Genomic DNA, 15,857 nt, shown 5'->3' on the forward strand with positions numbered 1-15,857 from the left:
AAAAAAAATCCACTGTATTTGAATCCATGTTTTTTGAAATCCGACGAATTTGAAATTTTGTTCTCTTTTTAATATTTTATTATTATAATTAATTTTACTCATATTTAGTTTTTTTTATAACTTTTAAAGTATAAAGTTCGATAAATTTCGAAATATACCATTGGGACAATCTTACTTTTATCTACGTGACAATATAAATTTTACTCAAAACCGAGTTAGGTCAAATTTATGTTGAAACGTTTAATAAAAACATGACCCCACTCAATTTTGAATAAAATTTATGTCGGCACGCAGATGAAAATAAGCTCATCTCAAAGGTATATTCGAAATTTTATAAAAATTTATATTTCAAAAGCTATAAAAGAAAAACAAAATATAAATAAAATTAATTATACTAATTAAATATTTAAAAAAAAATTCAAAGGAATCTGGCTCTTGCTTTGGCCAATGGTTTGGGGCAATGTTGTAAAACTCGCTAAGCGGTCCCTAGGCGGCCGACCCCTTTGTAGGGAGTACTCGGTTTGTACTCGGGCATGATAAATAACATAAAATAATTATTGGATATTATATATATATGTTAAGGCAAGCATAATTCATATCAAAATAAGCATAATTCATATGAATAAAAAATATAATTCAAAAAATTCATATTTTGTTGTTATTTTTAATTTTTTACTATAAAAAAAAATTGATGGCCGAGTTGACCTTGGAGGCCGAGTAATCCCGAGTACTCCGACTTTAGACGGAGTTGGACCTTGACGAGTAATGGTGGCCAAGTTGGGAAAAGGCGCCAAGGTTGATGTCCGAGGACCTTGGAATCGACGATTCCAAGGCCTTGGAATCCGACTTTTACAACACTGGTTTGGGGATGAATTTTAACGAATCAGGCGGATTTTAATTCAAAGTTGTCTGGTTTTATCAAAACTCAGGCACGTGGCAGCATGGTAGCGAATGGTGAAAACCATCGGCATGAAACCAAAGGTGTCGCCTCCAACGGCTTTCAATTGAGCTTTTATGGAAGTTTCAAATAATTTGGATCATCATTGGTTTCTCTCTCTACAAAAGGACTATTTTAGGAATTTTCCCCTTGGGTTATGGGTACATTCTCATCAACAATATCATAAATTCATAACAACGCTACGTTTAGAGGTATATATATTTAGTAACGGACCCAACAAATTTTTATATAGGGGTCGGAAATTTTTTGGATCGATACTTAGTTGACTATCGCTATCTAAATTTTTTTGGTTTGGGTCAGGTAATCAGTATACAATTTTTTTTGCATGGTTCGACCATTTCGGCCGGGTCAAATCGTGTTGTGTCGAGTCGGAAAAAATAATCAATCAAAATATTATATAACAAAAAAAAAGTATGTGAAACTTCAATAGAAGTGAACCTTCATTAGAAATGCAAGTCCTTCTCATTGAAACAAAAACAACCATCGTGTGAATTCTCATCACCCATTCGATTACGCAAATCGGATTTCATGTACTTCATCATCGAAAAACATCTTTCGACGCTTACGGTTACGACGATTAGCACGGGAGCTAACTTCAACATAACAATACACCAATTCAAATGAAGTTGGTGAGCAAAACAATATATCTAGAAAGCCGAAATTATCTTTAAGATTAAAGCTCTTAACCTGTTGAACTCACCTGGCGTATTACTTGTGTTATCATAATTATTTTTTAGTTATGTTAAATGTGGATTGGGTTGAGAGTTGAGACTTAGGCTTAAACATTGGACATTGACTGATTGCTATTTAGACTTAGGTGGTGTTTGTTTTTTGCCAGAAGATCTTCCTGGCCTCTTATATCTGTGCCACACAGATCACGCGCAGACCTTTAGGTTTGAAGACTGTTTGTTTTTCTGAAGACATTTCATTAAAAAACGTCTTCGCGCCCTCTTATCACTGAAGACATGGACCAACCTCTTTTAACATCTTCTGCATCTTATTCCAAACCCTAGCCTCCTATCATTCTACCTTCTCATTCCCTTCATCTCCTCCCATACCATCTCCCCTTCTCCTCCCCGACCTCCACCACTGCGAACTCCACCACTGCCGCTGCTCCACTGCCGCGGCTCCACTTCCGCACCGCCACCCCTTCACCACCGCGAACTCCACCACCGGAATCTTTGTCAAGGTAAGCTTGTATTAGATTTGTACATTGAAACAATTATTGTGTTTTGGTTTGATTTCTTGTATTAGATTTGTTATATGTATTTTGAATATTTATTATGTTTTGGTTTGATTTCTTGTATTAGATTTATATATTGAAACAATTATTGTTTTCTATCTTAGGATCAACCCGATGTGTCATTCAGAAATACTCATGTGCACGTTGTTGATGAAGACAAGTTGAAGCGCATGGCACTGCATCAGATCGTGAATATATAACGCAGTTACGAGATGAAATTGCGGAGCAGTTAATATAACGTACCGAATAAATTATTTGAAAAAAAATGTTCTTATTGTTTTATAATATTATTGCACTGTTGTTTGACTATTATTTAAATTTCGATGTTGAATGACTTTTTTTATTTAAATTTCAGCTTATTTAAAGATTTATGTTTTATTTTAGTAGTATGCAGACGTTAAAAAACAAACAGTATTTTTCTTGCGAACTGCAGAGGTTTGGTCCATCTCTTCTGCTACAGATAACTGCAGATGTGGTCCGCAGACCGCAGACCTTTTACCTCTGAAAAAACAAACAGCACCTTAAATTTGTATGAAATTTGTTTTCACCAATGTTTTAGATCCGGCCCGAATGATGACCCGGACGCCTTACCAGGTCAAAGGTCGAACCTCGGAGGGCGGACTGGTATTTGTCCCGGATGACTTCATAAATAATTTAAATCTATATAATATATATAAACGAAAACCCAAAAATCCTATGTATCGCGATGTGGTCGCTTCCCCCTTTTATGGAAGCCACCAGATTTCTTGATTTTTAAATGGAAGCCTCTCATTGATTTAACCCAAATTCATGGGTATGGGTCTTACCAAAACTAGATAGCTCTTAAACGGGTTATAACATCTCATTAAATTAAAAATTAATATTACCAATTATTTGATATGAAAATCCTACAAAATAGGAATATACTAAAATTTAATATCCGATTTAAAAAGAAAAAGATATTATTTATAATTAATAAACAATTTTATAGTAAAAAAACATAAGCGGGTCATGGGTCACCAAATCCATATAACTTTTAAACGGGTTATAACATATCATTTATTTATAAAACCCTAAGAATATTATTAGCTTTCTTACAATAAACAAAATTAATAAAAAATAAATATTAAAAAACAAAAAATGTAAAACAACCATTCTCTCAAGCCATCAGATTACTTTATTTGTAAATGAAGGCTTTTCACGCATTTGACCCGAATTCACGGGTAAAGGTCTCACCAAACCCAGATATCTCTTAAACGGGTTATAACATCTCATTATATTAAAAAATAATCTCATCAAATATTTGATATGAAAATCCTATAAAATAAGAATATACTAAAAATTAATATCCTATTTTATTTTAAAAAAATATATTATTTATAATTAAGAAACAATTTTATAATAAAGAAAATAAACGGGTAATGGGTATCACCAAACCCAGATAGCTTTTAAACCGGATTATAACATATCATTTATTTTTGAAATCATTTCATCATCAAATCTCAAGTATATTAATTATTAACTTTCTTACAATAAATAAAATTAAAATCCAAATATACATATATAAATATTAAAAACGAATAATGTAAAACAACCCCTGTAATACGGGGGATAAAATCTAGTATAAGTATATATTATATAAAAAATTATAAATATAAAAATAATAACAATTATAACCAACTTTCATTTGCATTTACACTGATTTTTTAAATATATAGCATTTATATTTCCTCCACTCTAACATAAATGTAGTTTGTTAGGTTGGTTAGTAAAGTATCCGACAATACTTAATCTCGGTTATGCGCCCGGGTTCGATTCCCGACGTCCACATCATTTTTATTTAATTAAAAAGGCATGTTTCTGGTTCACGGGTTCACCCACCGGATGACTGGGTCTGGGTTGACCGCCACTCGAAAAACTCGGCTGGGTTCTTAGAAAACGGGTCAAATACCCTGACTTGACCTGGTATAGGTAGCGGGTCCCTGTCGGACCGGTCCCACCGGCGGGGCCGGGTTTCAAAAAACTTGTTTTTTAACTCTCAATTTTAATATATAAATTATGTACATTTATATAACTTTTTTTGTAAATATGCAAAAATAAAATTTAATTAGGGCCAGTCTCGAAATTTTATGAGGGTCGTTATCGAAACTTCACATGAATTTATTGAACGAACCGCACTCCATATACGTCAGGGGTCATTATGTTCTCGAAATTCGCCGGAAGTCGGTGTCAAAATTTCACAAGGGTCAGTTAAGATTTTAACACATATATATCAATAAAAAATTTTCACATGAGACGCGGACCCCCCACCCACCCCAACCCAAAGGATAGGTCCGGTAATGTATATATTTTAAGTACACAAACTTTTTTTACTCCATTATACGAATGAACAATAAGCGCCTAGTTACATGAGTGATGTCGAATAAACGAGCCAAAAGTGTGTGGTCATTCGTTTGTGTTGTTAATGAATGGACATAAATAAACACGGATCGTTTTCTTAAAAAACAAACACAAACAAGAAACTACCTCTGTTTGTGTTTGATTCTTTGTTCAATTAACGAACCATGAACATGCCCCGTTTATATTCGTTCGGTCTGTTTGAAAGCCTAATCATAATTGTAACACCATGTCTCTTTAGTACATCAACATATGTTTGGCACTCTTACGTTTATCTCAAAACATAATATTATTATGAGAGTTGTGAACTCTTGACATAATACAAATTTAACACAAACCTGCGGATTTGGGTTAAGCAACATGTTTAACTAAGCCTGCCAAAATAGGTGGATTGAGTAACATATCAAACCGTATTTGGATCAAAGTGGGTTCTAGCCAATGTTGTATAACTCCCGAATAGGCGGCCGAGTACTCCCCGATTACTCCCCGCCTCGGCCGAGAACTCCTTAGGTATTTTCCGAGTAATCCCCGACTACTCCCGAGTACTCGCAACTCCCCAGTCGACCGCCTAACGACTTTTACAATATTGGTTCTAGCCAAGCCATGCTCGGGTCAAAACGGGTTGCTTCGAAACCGATCTATATAATAAAAACAAAAAAATAGGTTTAACCGCTATATTTGGTTCTATGCAAAAACAAATGAACTTTCAGGTTAACGAGTCGTGTACGAGTCAACCCGTAAAAGCTCATGTCGTCTTTAGGTTCATGTGTCTGCCACATTATCGGACTCGTGCCGAGTCTGACCACCATTCCGTGAAAATAACCCATTTTACACCCTAACAAAATTAATAATACTGATTTTCATCTTATTATCTACCATTACTCAACTTGAGTAATTATCTAGCAACAGTATGAACTAGTAAACCATATTTATAATCAAACATCACATTATATTAGTTTATTAAGTAAGATCACGTAAACAAAGTAATCATTGACTACTTTTAGCAGCAACTAAGAATATCACACATTTGTTACTTCAATAACTTACATAATGAGAAATCCTTTCAGTTTTCTAACGAACTTCGCATTCTTCTATAGAAACTTCACCTTAAAATTTTAGGTGAGATAACTGATGAACTCAGCAGCAGTTGCAACTGCACCTCCTGTGATGGCATCCATTATGATTTTCTCTCTTTTGTTGCTGCTGACTGCTGATACGAGCGCTCCGGTCACCGCACCACCGATCATCGCGTTTTTCTGTACAATCAAAAACACCAAACACATGATTTATGCAACCAAAATAATTAGAAAAACACAATCAATTCACACTAAAACCTAATAGTATTTTCATCTTATGTTTTGTATCAAGTACATATATATATAGTTTTGATTTTCATATTATTTATGATGTCACGCAGTTTTTAAATCTGGTCCAACCAATCTGACCAGTGAACCAGTAAGACGACCTGGTCTGGTTATAAAAACATTTAAAGTCGTTAACATTTACCCAATCACTGGCGCCACGCACTCTCTCAACACCATACTCCATTCCAACGTATACTCCAGCTATAGTTCCTGTTAAGGTAGAATTATATTAATTAATTTTCAACCTTAACTAAAAATAACCAAAGTAGAGTGTTGTATTATGAAAAATTACCCCAATATGCACCTTCTTTACACATCTTTTTTAACTGCCATCACATTAACAATTGTTAGCACTTTTCTAGTTTTCACTAAATATCTATATAGCCCAATAAAACAGAGAAGTATCAATCTTACCGAGCTCTCCAAGTTACGTTTTGAAACACTCCCTAAAATATTAAAAATTTTAAAATCATTTAAGTACAACCAAATATTAACTTAGTCAAATTAAAAAAAAAAAAAGATTCATAAAAACAAGTCAACAAAACCTCGTTTGACCATTTGGTAAGTCTCCTCAGCAGCCACTTTAACAGCTGAAACCTGAAACGTTAATAATCACGAACAAATCAAAAATTCAAATTATTAATTAAGAGCTAATTAAAAAACAAAGATGAAACGGACGGTTCCGATCTTCAAGAAGCCATCGACGGTGTGATTAAGAAGAGGGTTTCCCATATCGACCAAGACTTCAACTTTGGGTGACGAAATTGAACCCATGAAGCTCTTCTTCGGCATCTTCTTCGGTTATTTGTTTGAGTTATCTTGTAGTTGCAGTACAGCAGAGGATCGGTGCCTTTGATTGTTTTAGCAGTATCGAGAGTTATTTAATTGATTGATTGATCAAATTTGTCATGTACCCATGTGACTTGTGAGCCACAAAACTATGAACTTTATTAGCTGTATAAAATAAAAATTGGGGTATTAATTGCACACTTTACGTGCTACGCTTTTAAATTGCTTGCTTCAAATCTAGATGGAAATCCAAGAATATGATGAAAAATATATAAGAGATATTCAAAGAATTAGGTTTTCGATAAATGTTCTAAATTACCATTTAGAACGTGTGTAGTGCCAACGCCCTGGTCCACATCATCGAAGCATGAGCGTCAAACATCATTTCGGATGGACGCCAAACACATTAAGAGGTGGTGCTTGGTTAGGCTAAAGGGTATAGGTCTCCTTAAAACACCACCCCCACCCCATACCACTAGTGGTGGAATTGACGGGTGAATGAAAGGCTAATGGGACGAATGGTGAAACAGGGATAAGCTCGGTACCGGTATCGGTACCGAAAATCCTGATCCCGAAAATTGTAAATTTTTTGTACTTGTATTTAAGGTAAAATTCGGGAAATACCGGTACCGTACCGTACCGGTCCCGAAAACTCAAAACCTTGGTACCGATTCGGTACCGACGGTACCAAATCGGTACCGATTTCGGTACCTTTACCGGTACCAATCGGGGTGCCATACCGATTTTTGCTCATCCCTATGATGAAAAGTAAAGTATAATGCATAAACTTCCAAGTGAGAGTGGAAGTGTGGAACTATAATGATATATGTGTTGATTAATGCTTTGACTAATTAAAAATATCAATACGTGGGGAAGTACCGATTTCGGTACCGTCGGTACCGATCGGGGTGCCATACCGATTTTTGCTCATCCCTATGATGAAAAGTAAAGTATAATGCATAAACTTACGAGTGAGCGTGGAACTATAATGATATATGTGTTGATTAATGCTTTGACTAATTAAAAAAATCAATATGTGGGGAAGCGTCAATCCACTGCACATGATTTTACCGGTCTTGATCTTAAAGATAAAGGCAGTGCTATTATTAGATGTTTTGATAAACAAATTAACTAAAAGTAAAACTGATATTAAAACTTGTGCGTTGCGATAAGTTAAATCACAATAAAAACTAACGCCTTTGTTTGAAACTTAATATATATAATCTTTTACACTTCGCGGCTCGTCAGACCACGAAATGATTAAAAAAAAGCAACATCTCTATGTAAACCAATTCCTATATTGGTATTGACCCTTTAGGAGTTTTGATGGGGCCATCATACTTTTCACACACTCTCTCTCTCACATACACACATACATACATATGTACGTGTGTATGTAGATATATATAGGCTAAGTATAAAATAAAGATCCACTTGAGTTGTGAAAACTCTAGAAACTCATTCTCAACAACATGTTTTTAATTAATGTTTAAATATTGTGGTCCATAATTAAAGTGAATAAAAAATGTAAATATAAATATAATTTTTTCTCTCTCCTGAAAACATATATAAAAATTAGTAAAAAAATGTTAAAAAATAGCAAAACATTTTTTTTTCGATGTTTCGATGTTTTGTATTAAATGTTACAACATATATTACATGTAACAAAAAAAACGATGTTACATAGGGTTTTCGCGGATTTTCACAACTCAAGTGGGTTTTCATTTTAACCTTACCCTATATATATATATATACATATATATATATATATATATATATATATATATATATATATATATGGTGGCAAAGAGACTTTAAACCACAGGAGATGTTTTGAAGAAAGGATTCGAAGCCTTGTTTTCTATGCAGTAATGACGTTGAAGGCTTTAAAGCCTTCCATAGTGAACAACAACATAAGGAAACTATACTAAATTATTATTAAAGAAATCTAAAAGATATTATATATATATATATATATATATATGGTGGCAAAGAGACTTTAAACCACAGGAGATGTTTTGAAGAAAGGATTCGAAGCCTTGTTTTCTATGCAGTAATGACGTTGAAGGCTTTAAAGCCTTCCATAGTGAACAACAACATAAGGAAACTATACTAAATTATTATTAAAGAAATCTAAAAGATATTTAAGATGATTTATGTTTTAAAAAGAAAAAGAAAAATTGTTGATTAAGTAAATAAGTTAAAAGAGCCGGGGCAGTGTGAACCCTTGAATTAAATAACAAAAGTAATTATATAAAACTAAGTGTTATGGTAAGTGGGAGAGAGCCACTTTGCTACTCTCTCTCTCTCTCCATTACACTTGTTTTTTAAATTGGTTAGGTAAATGTCATTGTCTACGTGACACCTATGAGGCTTTTAAAAACTAACCTAACCATAACAAATAGTCTAAGGGACTTGTAGATTGATGCATGTATGATTTGTAAATTATAATTCACACATCAGTTTTGAAAATGCATCCAAATGTCAATAAAAATAAGCACGTCGTGATGAAATGTTCAATATTTTTTAAAACATTATATTTTAAAAGATATAAGAGTAAAACCAAAAGAAAAATATGATGTTGTCAAGTGTTATGACACGAGTGACAAAAGTAAAGTAAAAGGTTTTTTTATGCAGGAGGATATGTAAAACTCGATTAAACTATGCATCAAAGTATTGTAAATATGTGTATAAAAGGAACAGACAACTTATAGTTTTGATTAGGATTGTAAACAAACCAAACGTTCAGCAAATAGTTCGTAAGCTGTTTGATGGGAAGTTCATTTATGTTCGTTCGCGTGATAAATGAACGAACATGAACAAGATATTTCATTCGAACAGTTAAACAAACAAACATGAACATAGCCCCCGTCCGTTCTATTGTGTTCGTGAACATCCGGTAATGTAAAATTCTTTTGGTCCGAACGCTCGTTTTGACCAGAAGGTTTAGTAATCGAATAGTCAAAGAATTTGACTATTATGCCCTTAAACGAGCCGGGATCAAATTGACCACCGAAACTCCCTCAATCTACAAAATTGATTAAGGGCTTTTGTTCTACATATGAAAATCTACAATATTGAAGAAGACAAGTTACCCCGGAGATGAAGAGAAGGATGAGAATATCGTGGTCAAAGATGTCTTAAACACCAAAGTCAACCTTGAACTCGATCAAACTTGAAGAAAATAATAAAGAGAGGAGGAAATTCGTGATTTCTTTGAGGATGACGGCTGCTACAGTAACAATTAGAGTTTGGGAAAGGAGGTTGTAGGTTATTATCCTTTAAATAATAAACGGAATAAAATGCTAAGTTTGGACAAAAAAACCCGTTTAAGCAAGAGATCTCGTTTAAATGTCGAAATCGAACGAAATAACATCAAAACTTGTTCTTGGAGAAGGGGAAAACAAATGTGGACATATACCATGACTAGATGGGTTTTCTTGGGGCTAAAAACACGAGATTTGGTTCAAAAATAAACGATTTAGCATTAAACGAAAATCAATCAATCAATCAATCATGCCCAGTAAAATCCCACCGACAGCAAAGCTATAAGTAGGGTCTGGGGAGGGTGGGATGTAGGCACACCGTACCTCTATCCAAAGGAATAAAGAGGTGGCTTCCAGAGAGACCATCGGCTCTAAGTACATGTGTATGAAGCAAAATAAAGGAAATCAAAGTTTAACAGTTATATAAAAACTACTACTAATTATAATAATATTAATAATAAGATCACAGTTTAACAGCTATATAAAAGATAATAATAATTATAATAATAATAATAATATATGTAAGGGAAATACCATTATGGTATGTGACCTAAATAAGTTAAGTCTAAGCCCTAAGGTATTCAATTCTCTCTAAAAATCCTTAACTTTAATTCTACTTCTCCACGAATTCCTATCCTCAACCATGTCCTCGGAGAGGTTTAGGTCTATCAAATCATGCCTAATCCTCTCATCCCAAGTCAATTTCGATCGTCCTCTACCCCTCCTCCCCTCTATAGTAATGTTTTCTACGGATCTAACAGGATTCGTCGTCTGTCTTCTCTTTACATGTCCAAACCATCTCAATCTCCACTCTCTTATCTTATCTGCTATGTTCGCCACCCCTAATCTCTCGCGAAACACAACGTTTCTTATTCGGTCTAGCTTTGTGTGCCCACACATCCAACGTAGCATTCTCATTTCTGCTACCTCCATCTTCCGCACTTGTGCCTTCTTGATGGCCCAACAATCTGTTCCATATAGCATTGCAGGTCTAACTGCCACCCTATAGAATTTTCCCTTTAGTTTAATCGGGAAACTCTTGTCGCACAATATACCTGTGGCTGCTTTCCATCTACACCATCCTACCTGAACTCGGTGGGTCACATCACTGTCTAATTCCTCATCGCTCTGTACAAATGATCCTAAATACTTGAACTTCGTTACCTGCGGGACCACCTGCCCTTCAATTGTGATCTGTGCGTCTTCATTGTCGTTTATTCCACCAAAATCACAGTGTAGGTACTCCGTCTTAGATCGGCTAATCTTTAAACCTTTTGTCTCTAAGGTTGTTCGCCACTCCTCAAGCCTCATGTTTAGATCTTGTTTTTTCTCAGCAAGTAACACAATATCGTCTGCGAACATCATGCACCACGGGAGAGTCCCCTGAATCAACTTTGACAACTCATCCAAGACTACTGTAAAAAGAAACGGGCTCAACGCTGACCCCTGGTGAAGACCTACCTCTACAGGAAAGAAATCAGTATCCCCCATCAAAAACAATAATAATATGTTCAGCTCAACTTCGCGCTACGCGAAGCAGAAAGGAGGTCTCCATTTGAACTACGCGAAGGGTGGACTTCACCAAACTTTCATTTTTTGACAGTTTTAGTCCCTGAAGTTTCAAAAATGCATTTTTAAGCGATTTTAAGAGTTTCTAAGGGCTATTTGGCATGATTGAAAGTTATTAAATTATAAACTAAGTTAAACACAATTAAATACTAATAAATGCCCGATTTTATTGATACGAAACATCCGAATTACATTCCCGAATCGGGTAAACAAATACGAACACGAATACGAAAAATCCGAAATGTTACACACATGGTTATGTAGGTTCTCCTTAAAAGGAGTTTTTCCTGATCTCTACAAGTTGGAGGCTATTAAATGATGTCTTGTTAATGATGGAGTGTGCGTGTGAATGGTTAAGGGGTGGTTTTTAAGTTTGGGCTTGATCTAAATTGAATCTGTCATAGGAAAATTTGATTGATATTGAGGATTTGAAAGAGATGGTTGTTTGCTTTTCTTTTCACCATGGCAAGGATGACGGTTGGAAATGGTTAAAAAATTCCTCGGGCATCTTCTCGGTACAAAGTCTGAGAAGATGCATGGCTGCTCATTTGTATGGGGACGGTTCTCCTATTGGTACCCAAGAGTTTTGGATACCTATAAAGAACAACTGATTTATTTGGATGCTTTTGCAAAATAGGATCCCGATTGCAGTACCCGCACGTACGGTTTTTAGGGGGATCTGGTCGAAAGACCGGCCGGCGCCCACCCGACTAAAGGGATCGAGAAATTAATAGAGTACAAAACTTATCTTCAAGCTTTACCTTATTCTAAACAATCGGAATTCCGTACTTCTGTTGGATCCTCCCTATCTCCTGATCGAGCTTTTGTAGGTAGATGTTGTCTGGTAGGGCCGATAGTAATCATGTGTGGGACGGAGTAAGGGCCCTTATCCCCTACGAGTCGTCCGTCAAAAAAGACTTTCTGAATGGAGTAAAAGAACTTAGGGTCGTCGATCTCTTCCTTTTAAAGATGGGGATGAGTCGATGTCGGTCGATGGTATGAAAACACTTCCTGATGTCGAATTCTAAAAACCAGCCTGTTAGGTTCCCCACTCTTCTTTCATCCGTCTTAGGGCCGAGTGGCAGCCTCGACCCAAGCGGAAGTGCGATGTGTCTAGAAACTCGGGATCGTAAATGGATTCGAGTACCATTCTGATCGCCTCTTTCATGATTCTTTCTATAGGTAGAACTGCTGTGAGCGGTCTAAACTTTGACCCTTCTTTCTTATTATATTGTATACAAGGGGAGTAAAGCCCTTTTCCCTATATTTATTGATAGATCAAGGGCCCTCCCGCTGTTTCTCTCAGTGAGTCATAGGGTTGCGCTGCTTCCCCTCAGCTCAGTCTTTTGGTTCTTGAAAATATCTATAGAAAGATTCTCCTCTCCAATGACCTATTCACTACCAAGATTGACCTGATGAGTATCCGCCTTCATGCTCTTACATGTGTCCCCTTCCATCCTCCTTTTCTCCTTTATTCCCTGTTCTTTTTCCTCACACTTCTCTTCCTAGGAAATTAGGTCACAGGTTCTTGGCAGAGGCACTTGACTGAAAACCTACCCGACTCATACTTATAGGACAGGCGCTTAGCTCTAGCTATCTAAAATGAAGAAATTGTATTAGACTGCTAGCTTTACCAGCGGTAGGAGAGTTATAAAAGACGGTACATGAGCGAAGTAGGATCCTTTTGCTTGAATGACTGAGGTCAAATTTAATTGCTAGAGGGTTGAACTCGGTACCTTATGCTTGCTCAATGTGTAATTCAACGGCGGAATCTACTTTACATGTTTTTCTTGAGTGCCCAAGAACAAAAGAGGTTTGGAAGGCGATCTCTCTTTGGTGTTGATGGGATTTATCGGGTTTAGACACTTTCGAGCAACTATTACATATTGCCAAGGAACCCGAAGACAGAGAAGGCAGGCGCATTTTGCATTCCATTATTTTCTCCACTATTTGGTTCATTTGGAAAAATCAAAACGCGCGGATCTTCAAAAATGGGATTCTTTCTACTCACTTCATAGTGGATGAGATTATGATAAATCTCTTGGATGGATAAAGTATAGATCAACACATAAGAATATGGTTTGGTCGGTTTGGAGAGAAACACCTCTTTCTTGTTTTATGGTTTAAAGGTTAGTTTTAGTTTTTACTTTTATTTTGTGGCTTGTGTAATATTTTTTGGAATTTCTCCAACTACCTGCTAGAGGTTTCTTTTGTTTAAATGAATTTTGTTGATGTTAAAAAAAAATCAATCCTGCTGGCTGCTGCAACATGTCTGAAAAGAGGGCATGCAACTTCTGGTTTCGATGATTTAACCGGATAAAGAAAAGGTGTGATGTATATAATTACATAAACATGCTTTATATTAAAATTAAAGCAAAAGACACAAGTATTAGTATAATTCTTTATAGTTAAATATGGTTATGTGTCCAGAGTAGGCATGCTTTGAACTTTTCTTTTAGGTTTATTCTTGTGTTGGGTAGTCTAGTGTTTGAATACTTGATATTTTTAGTATTTTAAATTACTAGACATGTTTAATTTGATAATCTAGCAAAAGCGTACGTCCATTAGATGAATATATCTAGCAAGGTATTACGTGTACATCCGTTGAGTAATATGGCTAGATAAACATTGGGTGAAGTTGGAATGCGAAGATACAATCATCTAAACGAACACAAAAGAAGGAAAAAAAAAGTTTTTTTTGTCTTTTTTTCTTTTCAAAACGCTTCGACGACATGCATCGAAAGCAATAGAGCCGCGATGACTTCAATTGGATTTAGAATTACACAACGAATAACCGAATTAAATTTAAGAATCTAAAATTTTTATACTCGCGTACCTTTAGAAACACACACACATATTAGTGTGGTGCGGCGAGGTGTGCGTGCGAATACGGCATCGAACGCATAACCAGTGTCAATCTGCTTTTAACCTGAATCATGTTTCGACCGAAAACTGTTCTAACTCGAAACTTGTTCTAACCTGACCCCTTTCGACCCGAACCCGTACTGAGCCAACCCGAACCAAAATAACCATTTTGTGTATTGACCCGTTCCGACGCTAATCCAGTCTTAAGCATGACCCGAGCCCACCCGACCCGTTGCGGGTATTAACTCGCAATCACGTAACATGTAAGTTTTTTAGAAATTAAAAAGTATAGAAATATCATACTTAAATTAAAAGAACAAATGTTCGTTTTTATGGTGTAATTTTTTTTATAAAAAATATCAACGTGTGATAAAATTACAGTCGTTAAAAAGTTGTGTGTGTAGTTGATTTAAAGTAAGGGGTATATGTGTAACTATTTTATAAATCAACAAAAACCGAGTTAAGTTGAGGGACCAACGTTGTATTTATCTTTTGTAAGGAGAAGTCATGAACTAAAGACCATTTTACATCAAAATTCTCAAAATTATATGAATTATGACTTGTATCTAAAGCAACAAGTGATGTTAAGCCTGAACTTGTCTTCCCAAGAGAATAAGCTCGACTCTTTGGTAGCTCTATTTCTAAAGGTCGAGTTCATCTTATATATACAAACCCTAACTTGATTTGTATAAGTGCATAATTATTCATTGTTCAAAAAAGAACTCGTGTATAAACATCCTTTCTTTTTCCAAAGTGGCACATCTATTCCTTCATCTTATCAATTAGCTATCCTCAATTTCAATAAACACAACTACATAGATCATAAATCATATATCAAGTTAAATTAAAATTATATGTTAGATTATATTTAACAACTATACCTCTCTTTCTCTCCGGTTTTTAATCTCTTAGATGCATTATAAAGACTAGTTAAATTGAATTTTGTTAATAAAGATACAAGGTTTTTAATATTTGTCTATTTACATATACGAATCCATGAGATTACTACAACTTAATTAAGAGTCATAATCACTTAACTAAATAATACTCTTGTTGAAAGAAGATAGAAAAATTAGTAGTGAAAAGAAAATAATTTAAAAATTTTATAGTAAGCATTCGTGTTTTATAAATACATACTACTTAAAGTGTTTCTTTGCCTGTTTATACCTGAATAATTCCCAGATTAAATTCGAACATCTAATTTTATGCTCCCGTAATTTTAAAAATATTTTTCTTACAACAGTTTTTCACACTCATCTAATGTATTTATAATTCCTCTCAATTTATAACGAGAGAGGGCTATGATTAAAACAAAAAAATACGTTGTACATAAATAATATTTTCATTTGGATAACTTATTCTTTGTATATTAACATAATAACACGGAATTAGATAATAAATTAAATGGGCCTTCCAATTTACCAATG

General features: G+C 35.0%; 1 protein-coding gene across 1 annotated transcript; it reads right to left on the bottom strand.

The window, feature by feature from the left end:
• Nucleotides 1-5,574: 5,574 nt before the first annotated feature.
• On the bottom strand, nt 5,575-6,919 carry LOC143619765 (outer envelope pore protein 16, chloroplastic-like). Its single transcript, XM_077091620.1, has 6 exons — nt 6,620-6,919; nt 6,487-6,538; nt 6,356-6,387; nt 6,234-6,267; nt 6,084-6,151; nt 5,575-5,833 (listed from the first exon to the last, which is right to left on the bottom strand). The coding sequence occupies exons 1-6, from the start codon at nt 6,731-6,733 to the stop codon at nt 5,693-5,695; spliced, it is 441 nt and encodes a 146-aa protein (XP_076947735.1). The 5' UTR covers nt 6,734-6,919; the 3' UTR covers nt 5,575-5,692.
• Nucleotides 6,920-15,857: the final 8,938 nt, after the last annotated feature.

Source organism: Bidens hawaiensis, unplaced genomic scaffold, assembly GCF_021521415.1.
Source record: "Bidens hawaiensis isolate Kalapana, Puna unplaced genomic scaffold, B.hawaiensis_p1.1 tig00002507_1, whole genome shotgun sequence".
Lineage (NCBI taxonomy): Eukaryota > Viridiplantae > Streptophyta > Magnoliopsida > Asterales > Asteraceae > Bidens > Bidens hawaiensis.

Coding starts and splice junctions, on each gene's coding strand:
- LOC143619765 (XM_077091620.1), bottom strand. CDS start 6,733: ATGCCGAAGAAGAGCTTCATGGGTTCAATTTCGTCACCCAAAGTTGAA. Junction 6,539..6,619: donor GCTTCTTGAAGATCGGAACC/GTCCGTTTCATC, acceptor TTAACGTTTCAG/GTTTCAGCTGTTAAAGTGGC. Junction 5,834..6,083: donor TGCGTGGCGCCAGTGATTGG/GTAAATGTTAAC, acceptor TTGATTGTACAG/AAAAACGCGATGATCGGTGG.